General features: G+C 55.6%; 1 protein-coding gene across 1 annotated transcript in view; it reads right to left on the minus strand.

Annotated features, from left to right (window-relative positions):
* Positions 1–315: 315 nt before the first annotated feature.
* The window catches only part of PLXND1 (plexin D1), a gene marked incomplete at both ends in the record, with an annotated part of 52185 nt that continues 29878 nt past the window's right edge, over positions 316–22622 (minus strand). The window contains 27 exons of the mRNA XM_080718169.1: positions 316–432; positions 653–727; positions 1002–1142; positions 3047–3194; positions 4246–4409; positions 4996–5100; positions 5375–5409; positions 5975–6038; positions 6113–6216; positions 6996–7152; positions 7406–7552; positions 8541–8739; positions 8964–9094; positions 9498–9602; positions 10568–10680; positions 10767–10874; positions 12414–12528; positions 13393–13542; positions 13626–13889; positions 14270–14360; positions 14450–14617; positions 16445–16584; positions 16670–16769; positions 18174–18325; positions 20021–20175; positions 20819–20912; positions 21109–21198. Coding sequence (XP_080574295.1) covers positions 316–432; positions 653–727; positions 1002–1142; positions 3047–3194; positions 4246–4409; positions 4996–5100; positions 5375–5409; positions 5975–6038; positions 6113–6216; positions 6996–7152; positions 7406–7552; positions 8541–8739; positions 8964–9094; positions 9498–9602; positions 10568–10680; positions 10767–10874; positions 12414–12528; positions 13393–13542; positions 13626–13889; positions 14270–14360; positions 14450–14617; positions 16445–16584; positions 16670–16769; positions 18174–18325; positions 20021–20175; positions 20819–20912; positions 21109–21198 — 3432 coding nt within the window. The remainder of the gene's footprint in view (positions 433–652; positions 728–1001; positions 1143–3046; positions 3195–4245; positions 4410–4995; positions 5101–5374; positions 5410–5974; positions 6039–6112; positions 6217–6995; positions 7153–7405; positions 7553–8540; positions 8740–8963; positions 9095–9497; positions 9603–10567; positions 10681–10766; positions 10875–12413; positions 12529–13392; positions 13543–13625; positions 13890–14269; positions 14361–14449; positions 14618–16444; positions 16585–16669; positions 16770–18173; positions 18326–20020; positions 20176–20818; positions 20913–21108; positions 21199–22622) is intronic.

Below are 22622 nucleotides of genomic sequence, written 5' to 3' on the forward strand. Positions count from 1 at the left end.
GGTGGAGCAGGGCTCTCTTAGCCACTATAAAGCAAGGGGCTGCAGAATCGAGGTTGAGCTGGATGGGCTGGGGCAGCCTTACCAGGGGCGGGCTGTGGCATTCGAGGCCCCCATCCCAGAGTTGGCTTTGGAGGCTGGCAGAGGAGACAGAGGTGCCCCAGGGCCCGGGGCTCCACCACCTGGCTCCAAGAACCCCTCATCCTTACTCCCGGCCCCGAGCCATCTCTGTCCAGTCATTTCCAGCCTGAGTCAGAGGCCCAGGGAAGAAAGAGCGGAGACGCAGGCCCGGCAGCGCACCCTGGCTCTCCGGCGCCCTCACGCCTCGCTGTAGCACTCGTAGATATTGTTCTCCATCAACGCCACCACCTGCTCGAACTTGTGCTGCAGCTGAGTCCTCCGAGCCGTGGGGTTGGCCTCCAGAGCCATCATGATCTGCACAGGAGGCAGTCGGGTGAGCGGGGCCAGAGCTAGGGCCCTAGATCTTGGGCGAAAACATGCTGCCCGCGCCCAACTACTAGCCGTAAGCGCCAACAGCCCGCGATGTGCAGCCCAGAGTCGGATCCCGCCTGAGTCTGTCTCAGCAGAACGGGCGGGGAGGCACGAAACGGGAGGAGCAGGGATGCAGCCAGGGCAGGTGTGCCTGGGTACTCACCTGCGGGCGATACCTCTTGGCGTATTTATAAATCTCTGCCATGGCCACGTTGGTATTGAACTCATTCTGATATTTCTACAAGAACAGGACACGCCGGCAGAGAGTAAGGGAAGGTCTTAAGTAAGGGAAGAGGCTGACGCCCCCGGTCTGCAGTCAGGGAGTCGGGCAACCTGCAGGGGAACCTGATTTTCTGGACCCAGAGTTCAGGTCTCCTCTCCCCTCTTTTGCAGCCCCAGGGTCTGAGCTACTATGGGACCAGCGGGTAAATTAAGAGGGAAAACCCCCAAAATGCACCGGGTCCCCCCTCTAACAGCAATTCCAGGGTCCCGTGTTCTGCCTGCGTGCGCACCCGTGACTCCTCGGCCAGGTGCGCGTTCATCTCCTGCTCGCTGAGCGGAGTCATGTCCTGAATCTGCTTGTAGTAGCGTTGCACGATTTTTCGGTACTCGGGAATTTCCTTGGCGTAGAGGAGTTTGTTGGTTGGTGAATCCTGGACAGAGGACGGAGGGAATTAACTGGCCTATAGAAGATGGAAACTGAGGCTTTTTTTGTGGGGTGGGGCACTGGAGAATAAACCCAGGGGCATTCTACCTCCACACTATGTCCCAGCCCATTTATTTATTTATTTATAGTATTGGGGATGGAACCCAGGGGCATTCTACCTCTGAGCTACACTCCCAGCCCTATTTTTTATCCTCTATTTTGAAAAAGGGTCTCACTGAGTTGCAAAGGGCCTAAGTAGCCGAGGCTGTACACAAACTGCAGTCCTCCTGCCTCAGCCTCCCGAGTGCTGGGATTACAAGTGTGCGCCACCACGCCCAGCTTTATTTTTTTGTTTTGAAACAGTCTTGCTAAGTTTCTTTCTTTTTGTTTTTTTTTTTTTTGGGGGGGGTGGTACTAGGGGTGGAACCCAAAGGCTTTCTACCTCCGGGCTATACTCCCAGACCCATTTTATATTTTATTTGGAAACAGGGTCTCACTAAGTAGCAGAGGCTGGCTTGGAACCTGTGCGATCCTCCCGTCTCAGCCTCCCAAGCGCAAGGATTACAAGCATGCGCCACCATGACCGGCTTCCTGGAAACCCTTCTACATCCGGGCTATACTCCCAGACCCATTTTTATACTTTTTTTATTTGGAAACAGGGTCTCTTAAGCCAGCACAGCTGGCCTCGAACCTGAGCGATCCTCCTGTCTCCGCCTCCCAAGCGTGGGGATTACAAGTGTGCACCACCACGCCCGGCTGAGTCTTGCTAAGTTTCTGAAGCTGGTCTTGAATCTGCACTCGTCCTGTCTCAGTCTCCCAAGTACTGGGATTACTGGCGTGTACCACCGCGCCTGGCCGAGTGGGACTTCTAATGAGATCTCACTCCCACTCCAACATAAAAGGCCTTGCTGGCCCTTGAGACCTGAGGAATCAGTCTGTGGCGTCACTGTCTCCGCGGTGCTGGAAGTGGAGCAGAGGCTCCCCCCTCCCCTCCCTCTGCTGCTGCCTATGGCATGGGACCTGCCCTGCTCCCCCGGGAGCTGTCAAAATGATGACCTGCAAAGGGACCTACATATTTTAGAGAAAAAAGTACATGGGCCTTGTGGCAGCCTGCATTGTTCCCATCCTGACTAGAGTTCTGCGTGTTGGTGGCTGAATTTTCCGGAAGCCCAATTGCCGACCCGGCAGAATATTTCCTACCATATGATTCCAAAAAGCGACCCTGTTCAGTAACGCTCTGGGCTCTTTGCCACGTGCGCCCTGCCTTCCGAGGAAGTGTGCACAGAGATGACTCTTCCTCATGATCTATCTCTAAAATTCAGCGGCTAAGCCAGACGCGGTGGCGCACACTTGTAATCCCAGCTTTCGGGAGGCTGAGACAGGAGGATCATGGTTCGGGGACAGCCTCGGCAACTTAGGTCCTCTGCAACTCAGTGAGACCCTGTTTCAAAATAAAGAATAAAAAATAGGGCTGAGGGTGCAGCTCAGAGGTAGAATGTCCCTGGGTTCCATCCCTAGTACTGCAAAATAAATAAATAAATAAATAAATTTCAGGGGCTAAATTCAGGACCAGACACCCACCTCCCCTAAACCTGCAGAGCCAGTTCTAATTACACTGTTTTACTGATGCTTGTGGTGGTACGACTCCCAGATAACACTGTGTGTGACCAAGTGGGTCGATTCCATTCACACTGGCTTCTCTGTGGGCTGCTCTATGGCTGGGGCAAGCACCAACGATGACCAGTGCTGAGGTTTTTTGGTCCAGATGTCCATGCCTGGGTGTCTTCCCCAGCTAAATGACTATTCACCCATATCCTCCAGACCTGGGCTCCCTCGGTTTGCCTCCCAGAGAGGGTCCCTGAGGGTCCATCTTGTCCCGGGCCCCAGACTGCCCCCTGGGGAGCGGCCCACCTTGCCCAGCTGCAGATCCGAGATGGAGCAGGCATCAATGAAGGCCTGCGCGATCACCGAGAGGCAGGCGTCGATGTGGTCCGTCTTCTCGATGTCGAAGACAAACTGGGGGTTTTTCAGGATGTTCACCCAGAATCGGAGAGGAAGGCTGGGGGGATGGGGGCGACGGAGGCAGTGTGAGCCCACAAAAGGCTTGAGGGGAAGAGGCAGGCAGACTGACCTCCAGGACGGAACCCAGGGATGGGGCACGAGTGTTGGGAATTAGGGTCGTTCCTCCAAAACCAGCAGAGGGGCTCAGAGCTGGTTTTCCCCTAGAACAGGGCAGGGCTGCGGGACCGGGCTGGTCCACCCGGGTTTCCGCCCCACTGTCCCCCACAGAGCCCCACAACCCCACCCCAGCTCTTGTACTGGAGCCTTAAGCCAGGTCCTGGTTCTCATTAGGAGCACCCCCCCCCCCCCCCAGCCAGCCCTGGCGCCTCCTGAAATCCTTGCACGCAGCAGGAAGTCCCCGGAGCACAGCCACAGAAGGAGGTGGGAGGAGGGATCCTGAGCCCTGTCCTCAGGAGGCCAGAGAGGGTTAGTGACACTCTCCAACCCCAACCCAGGGCTACCCTACCCGGCGAGGGCAGCAGGGGGCGAATGGGCCCCTGCAAAACGCCCAGAAACTCCTGCAGCCTCTGCTCAGAAACTGCTGGGCAGCTGGCATTTTTTTCCCCCCCTGAGGATTTTGGCAACTTGGGGGAGTGTGTGTGACACCCTGCCCCCTCCCACCCCAGCGCTCAGACGTACATGCTGGGCATGGGAGCCGGAACACGCAGGGAAAAGCCTGCTCTGCCAAGCACGCCAGGGCTGCGGCTCAGGGTGCCTTGTGTAAGCGGAGCTGATGCTGCCCACTAGCTGGGGCGGAGGAGGGGTGACACACAGCGCTTCCACAGTGCCCTCTCACTCAGAGACCTTCTAGTAAATTCTTACAGCGAAGGCGGGTTACTACTAGCGCTCTGGTTTCATGACTGGAGAAGCCGGAGCACAGAGAGGCTGAGTCGCTCACCAGAGATCTCACGGTGGGAGGTGGCAGAGTGGCATCTGAACCCACCCAGGCAGGTGGCATCAGAGGCTGGGCTCTGAAGGGCAGAACCACAGCTGCCTGGTAATCGGGTGAGGGGTGCGTAGCCCTCCCCCACCCCACCCCCGCCGGCCACCTGTTGGTCTTCCAGATGTGCAGGGTGTCTGGGTCTGAGATCCCCCTCTTCTCAGCCTGCTCCTCTAGGAAGTCGAAAAAGTACTTAACAGCCAATGGGGGCTTGTCTTCGCGGATACTCAGGATGGCCTTGAACAAGTCATCCAGAAACTTCTGCAGCGTGCCCTGCGGGAGAGCCGGGTGGCCACCATCAGCCGGGGCCACGTGTGAAGAGTGAATGGGCACACCTGTAGCTCTAGGGACCCCACATTGCTTGGGCTGACAAAGAAAAGGGGGAGCCATGTGACATCCAGCCAGCCCCCCTCACCTCTGAGGGCTACACAAGAGATTGGAGTACCCAGCTAGAAAGTGGTGCCCAGCCGGGTGTGGTGGCGCACACTTGTAATCCCAGCACTCGGGAGGCTGAGACAGGAGGATTGTGGTTCACGCACAGCCTCAGCTACTTAGTGAGGCCCTTTGCAACTCAGTGAGACTCTGTTTCAAAATAAAGAATTAAAAATAGGGCTAGGAGTGTGTAGCTCGGAGGTAGAATGCCCCTGGGGTTCCATCCCCAGACCCCCCCCAAAAAAAAGAAAGAAAATGGGGCCAAAATGTGGGTACCCAAGCTGGTCTCCTGGGTCCCTGCTGTCCTCTGTATTGGCTAATGGAGGAACAGGAAGAGCACACTCAACCCTCTACCGGCCAGCTGTGTACTCAGCTAGGACGGGGCCCCGCACCCACTGCAGAGAAGGGAAACGGAGGCTGCTCCCACCTTGGTGGACAGCAGGCGGGTCAGGTAGATCTCCGGGAGCACCTTCTTCCTATGGCTCTGCCGGTGGGACTTTTTGGGTTCCGCCAGCTCGTCTGTGGGCAGCACCTGGGAAGCCAGGCACGGTTAATGCTTGTGCCACGAACAGCGTGTGGCCACCCCCCGGGAGGCTGCCCGGCACCTGGGGACCCCCCCACACACTCCATCCATGCTGCTCTGCACAGGCAGGCTCCCCGGTGTCCCGGATTCCGGCCCCTCCCCGCTCCCTCGCCCCAGCCATTCCCAGGGCCTGGGAGCACTTTCCCAGAGGCCCAGGGCGGCAGTGAGCCAAGGTGCCGCCCAACGAGGGGCAGGCTCCCCGGGGCTGAGGCCGGGCACTCACCAAATGGAAATACTTCTCTGTGTCCAAGTCTTTCACTGCGGGAGGAACCAAAAAAAAAAAAAAAAAAAACCAAACACACCACGATAAATAAACAAGGGAGAAGAGGGGAGAAGGGAACAGAAAAGGAGACCCACGAGCCCGAGCAGGGATAGGCAGAGCGAGCTGGAGATGCCCAGAGAAAACGGAGGGAGGGATGGGAGAGAAACGGAATGCTGCAGTCACGCACAACCCAGACCCCACGGGCTTCGAGGGGAGCCACAAGACCCTGCTCTCCACCTCGGAAGGGACCCCGAGACCCGCAGGAGCCCGGGCTCCCCGCAGGCGCTGGAGCAGGGGCATCCGAGGGTGCAAAAGGGGTGAGACAGAACGGGGCCCAGAGCCCAGATGGGCAGGCTGCCTCCCCTCCAGCCTGGCAGCCGCCCAGCCCGCGCTCCCAGGGCCTCCCTCCAGCTGCCCGTAGAAAATTGGCTCAAGGAGGCTTGGCGATTGGCTCTGCCCCGGTCAGAGGAGGCCACAACCCAGCCCTGCCCGCTCTGAGCCTATTTCCCCGCCAGGTGCCACGATCGCACCAGCCCCCCTCCCCACGTGCACTGGTACTACCTCGGCCCAGCGTGTTGTCTTTCTTGTCTGTGAGGCTCATGGCCAGAGAGGCACCTTCAGGGATCTGATGACCGAGAGAGGCTGAGGTCAGGGGTCAGAGGGCAAGGTCAGAGGGCAGGGCAGAGGTGGGGGCCGCACCTTGTAGTGGGCCAGCGTGTTGAGTTTCTTACGGCCGTCTTCCACCACCGAGGTGTCGTCGAGGTCCCGCAGGATATAGCTCTGTGTGCTGGAGGCGAACCATTCTGTGGGCAGAGAGGCGAGCGTTCAGAGCCTGTCTGCACAGGAGAGGCCGAGAGAGCGGAGGGAGACGGTGCTAGTGGTATCGAGGCAGCAGTTCTGGAAAGTTCCTTACCCACAGAGGTTGTTAATGTCACAACTGCCTATGAAATAAGAAAGGGTATACCCCGTACCAAAAGAGGCCCCAGGCCTTTCAGATGGGATAAAATCAAAGACCTAAAGGCCTTTGCATGTTCCAAGTGATTAAGCCCCTGCTCAGCCTCCTGTCCCCGGGCCTCAGCGGGCCACAGTGTCCTGCTGTCCACACAATCGCTGTGGTGTCTGCAATGGAACAGCCCAGAGCTTACAATAGGGCCTGGCACGTGGGCGTGATCGGGAACCAATGGTCTCAGCGGTGGGGCCAGACCAAGACTCCTAGCCATCCTTCAAAACCCACTATGGAAAGCCTTTCCTGAAACCTTTTTTAAAAGATTTTTTGGTCCTGGGGATTAAACCCAGGGGCATTATACCTCCCAGCTGCACCTCCAGTCCTTTTTTAAAAATTATCATTATTTATCTTGAAACGGGTCTCACTAAGTTATGGAGGGCCTAAGTAGCTGAGGCTGGCTACGAACCCGCAATCCTCCTGTCTGTACCACCACGCCCAGCTCCTGGAGGCTAGCAAGAGTTCCTTGCTGGTGGGAGCTGGTCTGACCATCTCAGCGTCCCCGGAGCAAGTTCTAGCCAAGGTTAACACCGCCAGACAAGGGTTTCTGTGCCCTCCCCTGCCCCAACCCCTGCGCACCAAGGTCGACATCCTCTGCCCGGGGCCACTGAGAATAGGGCACATTCTTGCAGAAAGCTTCCAGAATCTTCTCCTTCACTTGCGTCAGCGTGTCGGTGTCCATGGCTCGAACGCTCAGCGAGTCCATGCCGCATCCCTGGAAGGACACGTTCAGGTTCTGCAGGAGAGAGGGCACGAGGGAGAGTCAGCAAAGCGCCATCCTCCTTCCAGGGTACCCTCCCAGCCTCAGAAAGGCCCAGCTCTCCTCGGCCCCACCCACCAGTGCCCCGCCCCTTCCCAGGCGGGCCTACCACAAACCTGGGCCTTCATGGCCCCGCCCACGGCATGGAAAACCACGCCCACCGCGGGTCCGCCCCGCCCACCACGTGGTCTGTTCCTCCCACCTCGAGGCCACGCCCACCACGACTGACCCTGGGCTTAGCCTCGATGTTCTCTCGAAGCAGCCACTCCTCGTTGAGGGTGTAGCGGGCCTTGCCGGTGATGGCGTCTATGGACCCCTTGTTGATCTGCTGCTTGATGGCGCACAGGAGCAGGAAGAACGGCTCCCCGACCGTCTCCTGGGTGGACACAGGGCTGTCAGGGGCCAGTCCAGCCCGCCCGTCCCATTCCAGCCTTGACTTCCCCTGGCAATGCCCCAGGAGGGACAAGCCGGCGTCCTCCCTGCGCAGCTAGCACCACCAAGGCTCAGAGAGGGCCACCACCTGCCCAGCGCCACCCAGCTGGAATTGGGGCAGCTGGCTCCATGACTCCTAAGTCTGGGACTGATCCTCCCTGCCAAGTTGGAGCTCCCAAGGCTAGGCAGAACCCGAACCCTGGTGAAGCCTCAAGCTGCCCACACCCCAGCTGGACCCCTGTGGGGTCAAGAGCGCCCAGCCAGGAAGGACCCTTCTGCCACCCACAGCCTGATCCTCACGGCCCCTCGCAGGGCAAGCCACCCCGCCGTTGCATTCACGGCGGAGAGGGAAATGAAAGCGGTAAATAACTTGAAGCAAAACTTAAGGATGTAATCGCATTAGGCAGATTTGGCAAAGAGGCAGAGGCAGCGTGCCAGCCCATATTCCTGATCCAATTCTCTGGGTCTAGGGTAGAAGCCACCGATATCCTGTTTTCTAGAGGAGAGAAGAGGCTGGAGAACAAGGCTAGCTGGAGCCGCATGAAGAGGCCGGGGACTAGGGCTGGAGCCAGTGGCCTCTCCCCCACGAGGACCTACAGAACTCCAGAGGCCAGCAGCAGGGGCCCCCATTTGGCAAAAAGACACTAAGGCCCAGAGAGTGCAATGACTTACCCAGGGGCCACACAACTGGCTTCCGAAGGCCAGACCCAGGTTCAGGGCTATTTCCAGGCCTTTCTCCCGTGAACCCTGGCCGCCCCTTTGGCCTCTACCCCGTCTCATTCCTACCAAGCCCTCCGGAAGCTCCAGGAAGCTACCAGGCCAAGAGCTAGATAATCCATTACTGGAGGTGAATTTCTGCGGCGCCTCTCTCCCCTAAGGGCCAGGCCTTTTCTGGATAATGGCTTTCCTGGGGCCGGCGGGGGCGGCCTCACCCGCAGACAGCTGTACATGCAGATGGACATCCAGTTGGTGAGCATCTTCTCTACCACGGACTCGGTGCGCCGCAGCATGAGCTTGGGGTTCTTGGCGGCCGAGGCATCGATGAGGTCCACGAGCAGCTCCTTCATGATGCTGGTGTAGTACTCCAGCTTGCCGTGCAGCGCGATGGTGAGCAGGGAGGCCAGGCTGCACCTGCAGGGGCCGCCGCGTCAGCGCTGCCCCGCGGCCCAAGTCCTGGGGTCCCAGGGTGGCCTGCGGGGCGGCGCCTGGAGCCATCCTCTCAGGCATCAGGCCCGGGATGGGAGGAAAATGCAAGCAGCTCAGGGCTTGACACAGGAGGACGGGCCTTGGCTCTGGCTGGGGACAGGGGGTCTGTGACCTGGCCCCCGACCACCCCTCATCTCTGGCAGCCTGACCTGTCACGCACTGCAAAGTCCTTCTGCTGCTCCAGCGCGTGTACGAAAATGATGAGGAAGTGTTTATTGTTTAGCAGCGAGGAGAAGAGGCTGATGCCTTCTTCCATGTTGGGCCGGCAGTTCTCAGGGATCTGCAGATATGATTGGTGATACGGCGGGCCCTTAGGATGCCGGAATGGCTGCTTGGGCTTCCTGGGATGGAGAGCTCACTGCCTTTCAGTGGGGGATGACTCCTTAGGAGTCGCCCAGTGGGGCCCAGAGAAGGGCAAGGGTGCCCAGAGGTAACCCAGCATCCCAGTGTTGGGTGATTTTCTCTCGTTTTCCATTGCCTAGGCAACAGGTAGATGGCGATATGGGGGGGGGTGAGTAGTTGGGGCTAATTCTCTGTCTTCTACTTGGACTAAGGAGTTAGCACTTATAACACTCTGATGGCTGTCTGAATGCCTCCTGGGATGGAGGGCTCACCCCTTCCCATAAACTGCAAAGCGGGACCGAGATGGGCAGGATTGCCAGTGGGGCGCTCGGGATACTCACGTTCCACTCTCCCAGCAGTGGGTGGGTCTCCTGCACCGGGGAGTTGCCCTGGGAGTTGAGAGTCTGGGAGGGCAGTACGTAGCGCTCTTCGTACAGGGAGGAGCACTGTGAGGAAGAGCCAGGCACATCAGAGGGCTGGAGAGCCCTGGCCGGTGTGCGAGGGTCACTCAACAAACGGGAAGGGGACTGGCCTGAGCTACCTGGTGGGCCTCTGCTGCGGAGAAATGACAGGGAAATAACCCCCCAGAAAGGAGTGAAAGGGGCCGGGCGCGGTGGCGAACGCTTGTAATCCCAGCGCTTGGGAGGCTGAGACAGGAGGATCGCGGTTCGCAGACAGACTCAGCTACTTAGTGAGGCCCTCTGCAACTCAGTGAGACCTTGATTCAAAGTCAAGAATAAAAAATAGGGCTAGGAGCGGGGCATGGTGACGCATGCTTGTAATCCCCGCGCTTGGGAGGCTGAGACAGGAGGATCGCACAGGTTCGAAGCCAGCCTCAGCTACTTAGTGAGGCTCTCAGCAACTTAGTGAGACCCTATTTCCAAATAAAATATATAATAGGTCTGGGAGTATAGCCCGGAGGTAGAAAAGCCCCTGGGTTCTACCCCCAGGACCACCCCCCCCCCAAAAAAAAGTAGGGCTAGGGTGTAGCTCAGAGGTAAAATGACCCTGGGTTCCATCCCCAGTACCTGGGGGGGGGGGATTAATGGGCCTAGCCTGGGGCTGGGGGACTCCTGGGTGTTGGGAGCACTTCCTGAGGACTCTCTAGAGGGATTAACAAGCTGAGGAGCTAGAGCAAGCCAGGGAGCACCAAAGCTGCTAGGCGGCGTGCAGTAGGGGAGACTGAGGTGGAGGGGCCCACGTGAGCTGCGGCAGCGTCCATGAATTGTGATGTCGTCAGACATGGGTTTTCTTGGGGACGATGAGGATAGGGTAAGAACCAGCGTCTGCACAGACCCTGAGCCTCCAGTCAGGGAGGAACCGGCCCACCTTGGGCGTGGACAGGAGTGCAGACTTGGGAATCTCTGCTGCCCGGAGCAAGCTGCAGAGGGCCCCGTGGGCTCAGACTGACCTTGGGGAAGAAGGTGCGTGTCACAAAGTGCTTATACTCCAGGAAGGGGATGCCCTGGCTGCGGTTCAGCTCCTTGGTCAGATCCGTCATGTCCGTCTGCAGCTCGGCAAAACCTGGACGCCATCGGGCAGCCGTGAGCAGGTGGGGGGGTCCCCTGGTGGGAAAGCCCAGGCCGGTCCACCAGCCCTCGGCCCACTACCTTTGCGAATCTCCTCCCGGATCTGCGATTCCATCTCTTCCATTTGCAACAGAGTCTTCTGCCAGTAGCGCTCAGCGCGGCGGCTTTTGGTGCAGAAAACGAACAGGGCTGTGGACAGCAGCAGAGAGGCGGGTCAGGCTGAGGAGGCCTCGTGGAAAGCGTTTATTGACATCTGCTGTATACAGGTACATGGTTTCAGCTCTAGCTCCTGTGAACTGAAGCCTCCCGCTCCTCCCTGGGAGCCAAATTCTTCTTTTGTTTGTTTTTTGTGATACTGAGATTGAACCCAAGAGCATTCTACCTCTGAGCTATACCTACCTACACTCTCTCTCTCTCTCTCTCTCCCTCCCTCCCTCCCTCCCTCCCTCTCTCTCTCTTTCTGCTGTACCAGGGATGGAACCCAGAGACATTCTACCTCTGAGCTCCAACCCAGCCCTATATTTTAGTCTTCATTTGGAAACAGGGACTCACTGAGTTGCAAAGGGCCTCACTAAGTAGCTGAGGCTGTCCACGAACTGGGATCCTCCTGTCTCAGCCTCCCAAATGCTGGGATTACAAGTGTGCGCCACCATACCCGGCTCATGTTAAATTTTTTTCCCCCTGTGATACTGGGGATGAAACCCAGGAGCATTTTGTCTCTGAGCTACACCCCCAGCCTGATTTTATTTTATTATTTTATTTTTTGTGGTACTGGGGATTGAACCCAGAGGCATTTAACCTCCGTGCTATACTCTCTGCCCTATTTTTTTAGTCTTTATTTTGAAACAGGGTCTCACTAAGTTGTGGAGGGCCTCACTGAGTAGCTGAGGCTGTCTGCAAACCGCGATCCTCCTGACTCAGCCTCCCAAATGTTGGGTTGGGATTACAAGTGTGCACCACCACGCCCAGCCACTTTTACTTTTATAATCATATTTGAGCCGGGTGTGGTGGTGCATGGTTATAATCCTAGTCCTTGGGAGGCCGAGACTGGAGGATCGCAGGTTCAAGGATCAGCCTCAGCAATTTATTGAGTTTCTCAGCAACCTAGTGAGACTCATTTCCAAATAAGAAATAAAATCAGCCTGTGGGCCGGGCGTGGTGGCGCACGCTTGTAATCCCAGCACTCGGGAGGCTGAGACAGGAGGATCGCGGTTTGCAGACAGCCTCAGCTACTTGGCGAGGCCCTCTGCAACTCAGTAAGACCCTGTTTCAAAATAAAGAATAAGAAATATAGGGCAGGGGGTGTAGCTTGGAGGTCGAATGCCCCTGGGTTCCATCTCCAGTACCGAAGAAAGAAAGGAAGGAAGGAAGGAAGGAGGAAGGAAAATAAATCAGTCTGGGGATGTGGTGCGGAGGTAGAATGTCTCTGGATTCAATCCCCAGTACCATAAAAAGAAAACCATAATTTCAATGTGTAGACTCATCTTTCCTGAACCTTCAGCACTCTCTTCAGGACCTTCGACAGCTCTTTATTGACTGGAGAAGAAGGTTCCAAATTCTTCTGTCTGGCATTTGAGGCCAAAGGTCCGGGCGCAGCAGCTCCAACACCTACTGTCCACCGTGCGTGCACAGCGGGGTGCACCTCTCGCCACCCCTGGGCGCCTAACCTATTCCCACGCCTGTGTCCAGCGGCGCACATCCTGGTGTCCCCGGGAGAGGGCTACTTACCGACCACGGAGAGCAGCAGCAGGACGCTGCAGATGACAATGGACACGACGATGGCCGTCTCGCTGCCCCCCAGCTGCAGCGTGGCGATGGTCTGGTTGAAGTTCCCCACCCGGATCTGCACAGAGGCGGGGAAAAGGGTCGTGGGCTTCCTGGAATCACGCCTTGCCTCTTCTCCTCACTGGCTGTGTGGCACTGGGCAGGTCACCTGCACTCTCCGAGCCTCGGTGATAACCCAGAGCTCACCACAGCTGGGGATCCTGACAGCTCAGTGAGACGATGCTGGTCAAATCCTTAGTCCTGGACCTGACTGCTGTATCTGAAGGGCTGTCCTGGGACTAGGGGAGCAGATCGGGGTGTCAGTGAAGGGGCGCTATCCCAGCCAGAGCTGTCTTAGGATGGTGCGTGCTCCCTGGGAGGGAGTGAGCTCCCCATCCTAGGAGGCATGAAAGAGGTAGTGTGCAGAAGAGCCCCACTATCTGGTCTTTCTCTCTGCTCCTCCTCTGTGGCTCTGCGTGGTAATTAGTGGTCCCATTCTCAGTGGCCTACCAGAGGGGTACGGACAACTGCTTAGAACTTCTGAAAGTCCAGCCCCCTCAGAAGCTCTTGGGGCTCAGTTTCCCTGTCTGTCAAACAAGGAGGTAAAGCTCTATTCTGCTGGCCTAAGCTATAGGACGTGGAAATGTTTGCTGAATTTTTTTTTTTTTTTTTTTTTTTTTTTTGCAGTACTAGGAATGGAACCCAGGGGCATACTACCTCCGAGCTACACGCCCAGCCCTATTTTTTATTCTTTATTTTGAAACAGGATCTCACTAAGTTGCAGAGAGCCTCACTAAGTAGCCAAGGGTGGCCATGAACCCAGATCCTCCTGTCTCAGCCTCCCGAATGCTGGGATTACAAGCGTGCGCCACCACGCCTGGCTATGTTTGCTGACTTTGAACTGCCTCCTCCATCCCCGGTTCCCGATGCCCTGTGCCCTCACCGTGATGGGCAGCTGCCCCTCGGCTGTGCCCAGGGACTCGTTGACAGAGCAGTGGATGACTCTGTCCGAGACGATCTGGATGTCACAGGCCACCTGGCCTATCTTGACCCGATACTCGTGGCTCTCAAGACCCAAGCTGTCCTGTTCCTTCTGTGGGTACAGAAGGGGAGAAGGGGGTGCTGGCGAGGTCCGCGCTGGGCTGGGCCGCTCCCCCACCTGGCCTGGGCACTCACGTGGATCACGAGGGTGAGCGGCTCCCCAGGGTGGTGCCTGATCCATTTCTCCCTCTTGGCCGTGGAGAACTGCGGGTCGGGCAGGTAGTCCAAGTGGAACCGGCTGCCCCGCTGCGCCTCTCCCGGGTCTAGCAGCTCCTCGGCCATGGCCGCCTCGTCGGCATAGACGCGGCCATTGATGAAGAAATCCACGGGCGCAGACGCGTTGCTCAGGGCCCCGGGGGATGGGCAGGTGATGAGGGTAGAGTTGAGGACCTTGCACAGCTGATCCAGGAGGGCCAGAGGAAGAGGAAGGAGAGTGTACAGTTGAGATTGAAGATTTAAGAGCCGGGCGTGGGGGCGCACGCTTGTAATTCCCGCGCTTGGGAGGCTGAGACAGTGCCAAGACATCCTGCTCAGTCGGTAACAAGACAGGAGGATCACTCAGGTTGGAAGCCAGCCTCAGCTACTGAGTGAGGCTCTCAGCAACTTAATGAGACCCTGTTTCCAAATAAAATATAAAAATGAGGTCTGCAGGTGTAGCCCGGAGATAGAAAGGCCCTGGGTTGCATCCCCAGTACCACAAAAAAAGAAATTAAAGCGATAAGAGAGGCAGAGACGCGGAGATGCCGCAGGGCTGGCCCCCCAGCTTGCTGGCCCCTCACCGTGGGCTCCCGGCCAATGTGGTTGACGGCCATGGACACATTCTGCACCATGTGAAAGCGCTCGCCGGCCACCGTGATGGTCCTGCCGCCGCTGTGGGGACAGAGAGGCCCGTGAGTGCACGTGCAACCCCGCAGGCCCAGCCCTGGGAGTGGGGGGACCTGCCCTGGAACGGATCTCACCTGACAGGGCTGCGCCGGGGGCTGATGGCTGTGATCACCGGGTTCTGCATGTAGCTGAAGGTGAGGTTGCCGCGCACGCAGCCCCGGCGCTCGAAGCGCACACACACGGGCACCGGCGCTGGCAGGGCGCCCCCGGGCACAGTGCAGGCGATGCTGGTGTCCGTGCGCCTAGGGAGGGGGACAGTGGGTGATCCCCTGCCCAGCCGGGAGCTCAGCCTGAGCCTGAGCCCAGCTTCTTCTCCCACCCTTAGAAGCCGAGAGGACCCGGCTGCTATTTCCATCACCACGCCCTTGCATGGATGGTCCTTCCGTTCTCTTTCCAGCTCTGGGCACCCCACCTCTGCCAGGAAGACCCCCCAGATCTCTGGTCCCAACTTCCGCTCCCCAGCCCCGCCGGCGCCCACTGGAGCTTTCGATGGATGCGTCTGCCTTTCCCTTGAGGGAAAAGTACAGCAGATACTGGTGTCCCTGTGCCTGGGGCCAGACACAGCAGAATCCCCTCTGGTACATTCATCTTTGTGTCCTCAGAAACACCTATCAGTGATGCTTGGTATACAGCAAGTGCATAAGGACAGAAGGTGGAGGTTTTTCTGTTTCTTTACTTTTTTTTTTTTTCACCCAAAGGCTCCAAACTACACCCCTACCACTGGCCACACCCCTGGGCCTGCAGGAGGAGCCCAGTGCATGCAATTCTATTATTTATTTATTTACTTTGCAGTAGTGGGGATGAAACCCAGGGGCATTCTACCTCCAAGCTACACGCCCAGCCCTATTTTTATTTATTTATTTATTTATTTATTTGTTGGTACTGGGGTTCTTGGAAACCCTTCTACTTCTGGGTTATACTCCCAGACCTATTTTATATTTTTTTATTTGGAAACAGGGTCTCTTAAACCAGCACGGCTGGCTACGAACCTGCGCAATCCTCCTGTCTCCGCCTCCCACCATGCCCGGCTTTATTTTGAAACAGGGTCTCACTGAGTTGCAAAGGGCCTCACTAAGTAGCTGAGGCTGTTTACGAACCTCAATCCTCCTGTCTCTGCCTCCCAAATGCTGGGATTACAAGCATGCACCACCACACCCAGCTATTTATCTATATATGTATGTATGTATGTATTTGCTTATTTTGGTGGGACTGGGGACTGAATCCAATGGCATTCTACCCCCAGCCCTTTTGATTTTTTTTTTTTTTTTTTTTTTGGTGGTACTGAGGATTGAACTCAGGGGCATTCTACCTCTGAACTATACCCCCAGCCTGATTTTATTTTTTACTTTGAAACAGGGTCTCACCAAGTTGCAGAAAGCCTCACAAGATTGCTGAAGCTGGCTGCAAAACTGTGATCCTCCTATCTCAGCTTCCCAAGTACTGGGATTACAAGCATGCCACCACCATGCCTGGATCTATTTTGTTATTTGAAACATGGCCTGGCTAGGTTGCTGAGGCTAGTCTTGAACCTGTGATCTTTCTGTCTCAGCCTCCAAAGTGTTGGGATTACTAGTTGGGCGTGGTGGTGCATGCTTGTAATCCCAGCATTCGGGAAGCTGAGACAGGAGGATCGTGGTTCGTGGACAGCCTCTGCTACTTAGCGAGGCCCTTTACAACTCACTGAGACCCTGTTTCAAAATAAAGAATAAAAAACAGGGCTAGGGGTGTGGCTTAGAGGTAGAATGCCCCTGGGTTCCATCCCCAGTACCGCAAAAAAAAAAAAGTATTGGGATTACAGATATGTGTACCACTGTGCCTGGCTACAGCTGCCACTTAGAGAACACCTACTATATGCTGCCGCTTCCAGAGGGCCTACTGTGTGCCGGCACAGGGTACAACTCATTGTCCTTACTAGATGAAAAAACTGAAAGTCAATGAAGGGAAGGGCTTAGCTAAGGGGACCCAGCAGTACAGGCCCCGGCGAGGTCCAGTGCAGAATCTACCCTCCCATTGGTCCCCCAAGCCCATGTTTCTTGGGGCCGAGGGGCAGATCCAGCAGGGGGGCTTACACGAGCTCCGTGCAGGGCTCCGTGTCATTCAGCAGGACCTGGAGCTCAGAGCCCACGTGGAGGTCGCTACCGTGGATGGTGATCCGGGTGCCCCCCGCCTTGGGGCCTGCAGCCGGCTCCAGGGAGTGGACCAGGGGCAGCTGCGGGGAGAGAGGCAGGCAGTCAGGCCGCGGGCCGGCCCTGGGCCGTGGGGTGCAGGCGCCGCACTGTGGGCCGGGCCCTTACCACATATGAGAAGCGCTCGCGTGACTTTCCTTCCTTAGAGACGTTCACGGTCACCACGTCTGAGAAGGGCCCCGGGGCTGGCCCCGTGGCACACACGATCCTAAGAAAAGGCAGCTGGGGTCACAGGCGTGCCCAGTCCCATTCCACACGTGGCCACCAGCCGCCCACTCACAGCCAGAAGAGCTGGCGTTCAGCAGGCGACACGCAATGGCGTCACCCGCTTCAAAATAATGAGCAATCCTGTCAGCTGGTGAACAGCCGTCCCCGAGCCTCAGGGGCCACCCTGGGGACGGCCACGCTCGGGGACCACTCTGAGACGAGGAGGAGGGACAGATGGGCTCTGAACGTGCTGGTCCCGATAGTCTTACCAGCAAGCCTGACTCAGGGCCTCCCCAGAGGAAATCCAGCTCAGTCATCTCCCAGGGCCCCATGGGAAAGGACCCATGGGAAAGGACCCATGGAGCACACCCAGATTTGTGTGTGTGTGTGGCGTGGTAACTGGAGGTTGAAACCAGGGACGTTCTACCTCGGAGCTTCAACCCCAGCCCCTTTGATTTCTCTCTCTCTCTCTCTCTCTCTCTCTCTCTCTCTCTCTCTCTCTCTCTCTCTCCCTTCCTTCCTCCCTCCCTCCCTCCCTCCCTCCCTTCCTTCCTTCCTTTCTTTTTTTTTGTGGTACTAGGGATGGAACCCAGAGGCTTTCTGCCTCCAGGTTACACTCCCAGACCTATTTTATATTTTATTTGGAAACAGGGTCTCACTAAGTAGCTGAGGCTGGCTTCAAACCTACACGATCCTCCTGTCTCAGCCTCCCAAGTACTGACTGGGATTATAAGCGTGCACCACCACGCCCAGCTCGAACCCCTTTGATTTAAAAAAAAAAAAGTATTTATTTGTGTGGTACTGGGGATGGAACCCAAGACATTCTACCTTCGAGCTATACCCCCAGCCCTATTTTTGATTCTCAGTGAAGCAGGGTCTCACTGAGTTGGCAAAGGGCCTCACTAAGTAGCTGAGGCTGTTTGTGAACCGCCGTCTTCCTGTCTCAGCCTCCCAAATGCTGGGATTACAAGCGTGCACCACCACACCCGGCTCTATCTATTTATTTATTTTTGCCATACTGGGGATGGAACCCAGAGGCAGTCTACCTCTGAGCTACACCACCAGCCTGATTTTTTTATTCTTTATTTTGAAACAGGGTCTCACTGAATTGCAAAGAGCCTCACTAAGTAGCTGAGGCTGGCTGCGAAGAATGCTGGGGTTACAAGTGTGCGCCACCACGCCTGGGTTCTACATATTGTTTTCATCAGAGCAAAGCAGAAGGGCTGGGGAGCAGGGGAGTGGCCGAGATGGGACAGGCAAGACACTAGGATGTATCTCAAGCAGAAACAGGTAGGACTCCTGGCGGGACATTGGGCAGCAGGGTGCTGGACACAGGGTGCTGGGGAGGACAGGAAAGAGGACTGGGCTATGTAGGCACTGCTGGGTTGGATCGGGCAACACTCACTCCTCTGACACGGTGTATCTGTCCGCCAACAGCTCACAGGCCACGCTACCAACCCATACGCGGTGCACCACGTCACTGAGCCGCCGGCCCAAGTTCCTGCCGCGGATGGTCAGCAGGGTCCCGCCATCCAAGGGGCCACTCAGGGGCTCAATCTGCCAGGAGACCAGAAAGAGAGGTAAGTGGGGCTCCAAGGCAGGGTGCTGACAAATTCCTTCTTTCCGCACCCTTGGGGAGGCAGGGCCACCCAGACCTACTGCTCAGAGGAAGATACAGAGGCTCAGAGAGGGCCAGGGTGAGCCGTCACTTGGCAGGTTGCTGGGCTGCCGAGATGTGTGTGCGGCTTTTTTTTTTTTTTTTTTTTTTTTTTGGTACTGGGGGTGGAACCCAGAGGCTTTCTACCTCCAGGCTATACTCCCAGACCTGTTTTTGGAAACAGGGTCTCACTAAGTTACTGAGAGCCTCACTAAGTAGCTGAGGCTGGCTTCGAACCTGTGCGATCCTCCTGTCTCAGCCTCCCAAATGCTAGAATTACAAGCATGCACCACCATGCCCAGCTTGAGATTTTTGTGTGTCTGTGTATATGGTACTGGAGATTAAACTCAGAGGCATTCTACCTCCAAGCTACATCCCAGCCCTTTTTACTTATTTTATTTGTGTTTTTATTTTTTGTGGTACTGAAGATGGAACCTAGAGACATTCTACCTCTGAGCTACACCCCCGCCTGATTTTTTATTCTTTATTTTGTTTTTCTTTTGTGTGTTTGTGTGTGTATGTGTGTGGTACTGGGGATTAAACCTAGGGGCATTCTACCTCCAAGGTACACACCCAGCCCTTTTTACTTATTTTATTTATTTTTTATTTTTTGTGATACTGGGGATTGAACCTAGGGGCATTCTATCTCCAAGGTACAAGCCCAGCCCTATTTTTTTTTTTTTTTTGGTGGTACTGGGGTTCCTGGAAGCCCTCCTTCCTCCGGGCTACACTCCCAGACCTATTTTATATTTTTGAAACAGGGTCTCTTACGCCAGCACGGCTGGCTTTGAACCTGCGCGATCCTCCTGTCTCCGCCTCCCAAGCGCGGGGATTACAAGCGTGCGCCACCACGCCCGGCTCCAGCCCTATTTTTTTATTCTTTATTTTTTGCAAAGAACCTCACTAAGTAGCCGAGGCTGTCTGTGAACCACGATCCTCCTGTCTCAGCCTCCCAAATGGTGGGATTACAAACCTGTGCCACCATGCCCGGCTTATTCTTTATTTTTGAAGCAGGATCTCAAACTGAGTTGCAAAGGGCCTGCCTCACTAAGCAGTAGCTGAGGCTGTCCTCGAACCGTGATCCTCCTGTCTCAGCATCCCAAATACTGGGATTACAAGCATGCACTACCACACCTGACTCCCTTTTTATTTATTTTATTTTTTCCCTTTTTATTTTTTATTTTGAAACGGTCTCGTTAAGAGGCTGGCTTTGTGACCCTGCTGCTGTCTCAGCCTCCCAAGAACTAGGATTACAGGCACGAGCCACCAAGCCCAGCTATTTCTTTCTTTTAAATAAAACCAGAAGTTCAGGAGTCATCTGAGGCCTCAATTATCACCAGATCAGCCAGGTTTGTCAACCTCCTCCAAAACCTAGTGACATGTAGCCCCTGGCATCTCTCCATAGCACTTAGCACCTTCTATGTCTAATTGATTTCCTTATTCTTGACTATTTCCCTCCCCCTCTAAACAGCCCTGCAAGGCAGGCATCTGCTGACAGGTGATGCTGCGTACATGGCTGGGTGTACTCAGCCGGTCCGCGAGCCCAAAGGCTAGGGAATGGCAAGGGCGCATGCGCAGCAGGTGGGCGTGCTTACCGCACGGATCTCGGGAGCCGGGCAGGTGCCAGGCTGCAGGTGCTGGGGTCCCCGCAGGCGGCAGCTGTCGGTCCACACACACAGGTGACCTAGGTCCTCGCGGCCCAGGCACTGGGAGCAGTCGGGGCTGCCCATAGCACAGTTATAGACTGCAACTGGGGTAGACACGGGGGTCAGGGGTCAGCCATAGGCAGCTCGGTGAGGTTCTCAGCACCTTCTCCAAACCCCCTGGGCTGTGCTAAGCTCAGAGGCTCCTCACAGTGACCCTATGGGCTACGGGTAACCACTTGGCCCCACATGTCAATTTAAGCCCTATTTTTATTCTTTTATTTTGAAACAGGGTCTCACAGAGTTGCAAAGAGCCTCATTAAGTAGCGGAGGGTGTCTGTGAATCCAGATCCACCTGTCTCAGCCTCCCAAATGCTGGGATTACAAGCGTGCGCCACCACACCCAGCTCCTAATTTTGATTCTTTATTTTGAAACAGGGTCTCTGAGTTGCAAAGGGCCTCACTAGGTAGCTGAGGCTGTGCGCGAACCCCAATCCTCCTGTCTCAGCCTCCCAAATGCAAGGATCACAAGTGTGTGCCACTATGCCTGGCTCTCAATTTTATTTATTTGGAAACAATATAAGAAAAACAATCAAAGCAGGGCTGGGGTGCAGGAGGCTGACTCTGTGTTGGAAAGGTGGGGCAGCAGAATCTGTGTGTGGCCAGCACTGGAACCAGCCCCAAAGGCTGAATCCCTCCCGCTTTGTCTTTAAGTCCCTGGTGGCCATGTGGAGTGGGTGGGGCACCCACCTGTTATAGGGTCAGGGCTGTCCAGGAAACGGGATGGACGCCCCTTCAGTTGGAGACTGAGTGGAAACACCTGGCTCTTCTGGGCCGTGTGCAGCTGCAAAGGGACAGGAAACAGGGTGTGAAAGCAGGGATGGGGAAGGGTTGTCATGGAGACAGATGAGGGCAGGGCTCTTGGGGATGGGGACCGAAAGGTAGATGAGGGTAAGGGGACGAGGAAAGGACGCAGCACCTGAACTTACCCAGGTCTCCCCCACCCCCACCTGTCCCCATCAGGGGGCCACACCCCTTACCACCACGTGGTTGCAGCGTACAGCTGATTCATTCACCCACAGGGTCTCGAAGCTTTCCTCCAGCCCAAAACTACACTCTAGGGCTGCACCCTGTGGAAAACAGGTATGGAGGGGGTTAAGCCAGTCTCCATTCCCTCCAACTCCACCATATTGCTGCCCTGAAAAGTGGGCATGGACCTACCAACAACCCAGAGATCCTATATCTTAGTGATTTGCACACATATTAGCTGCCTAATATGTGGTTGCCATGACTGGTATGTAGTAAGTGCTCAATAAATGTTCATTGAAGCCGGGTATGGTGGCATACGGTTGTAATCCCAGTACTTGGGAGACTGAGACATGAGGTTCATGGTTCACAGACAGCCTCATCTACTTAGTGAGGCCCTCCACAATTTAGTGAGACCCTGTGTCAAAAAAAAAAAAAATTTTTTTTTCAATACTGGGGATGGAACCCAGGGGCATTCTACCTCCTAGCTACAACCAAGCTCTATTTTTTATTCTTTATTTTGAAACAAGGTCTCACTGAGTTGTGAAAGGCCTCACCAAGCAGCTGAGGCTGTCCATGAACCACGATCCTTCTGTCTCAGTCTCCCAAATGCTGGGATTACAAGTGTGCGCCACCATGTCTGGCTTTAAGAAAAAAACAAAAAAAGAATAAAATAGGGCTGGGGGTGTAGCTCAGAGGTAGAATTCCCCTGGGTTCTATCCCCAAGTACCACAAAAAAAAAAAAAAAAAAAAAAAAAAGAGATGTGTGTGGTCATTTGTATTCCCAGTACTTGGGAGGTTGAGATAGGAGGATTGCAGGATTGAATTTAGCCGTTTAGTGGGGCTCTCGGCAACCTAGTGAGACCCTGTTTCCAAATATAAATAAAACCAATCTGGGGATGTAGCTTGGTAAAATGCCTCTGGATTCAACCCCCAGTTTTTCTTTCTTTTTTTTCCCCTGTATTGAGGACGGAACCTGGGGGCATTCTACCTCCAAGCTGTACCCCCAACTCTATTTTTATTCTTTTTTTTGAAACAGGGTCTCACTGAGTTGCAGAGGGCCTCACTAAATAGCTGAGGCTGTCTGCAACCCTGTGATCCTCCTGTCTCAGCCTCCCAAATGCTGGGATTACAAGCATGTGCCACGATGCCCGGCTCCCCAGTTCTTTTTTTTCTTTTTGGCAGGTCTGGGGATGGAGCCCAGGGGCATTTGACCTCCGAGCTACAGCCCCTGCCCTATTTTTTTATTCTTTATCTTGAAACCAGGTCTCACTGAGTTGCAGAGGGCCTCACTAAGTAGCTGAGGCTGTCTGCGAACCGCGGTCCTCCTCTCTCAGCCTCCCGAACGCTGGGATTACAAGCGTGTGCCACCACACCCAGCTTTCCCAGTTCTTAAAAAAAAAAAAAAAAAAAATTCACTGAATGAATAAACAGGGCCTAACTCCCCAGCCTTCTCTTGTTCTCTGTGGAGCAGTATCAGTGAATATCTGCTGAGCGAACCAAACTCAGGTTTTGTGTGTTCAGGCAA

This window comes from Muscardinus avellanarius (genome assembly GCF_963383645.1).
Source record: "Muscardinus avellanarius genome assembly, chromosome: 22".
In the NCBI taxonomy this organism is placed as follows: Eukaryota; Metazoa; Chordata; class Mammalia; order Rodentia; family Gliridae; genus Muscardinus; species Muscardinus avellanarius.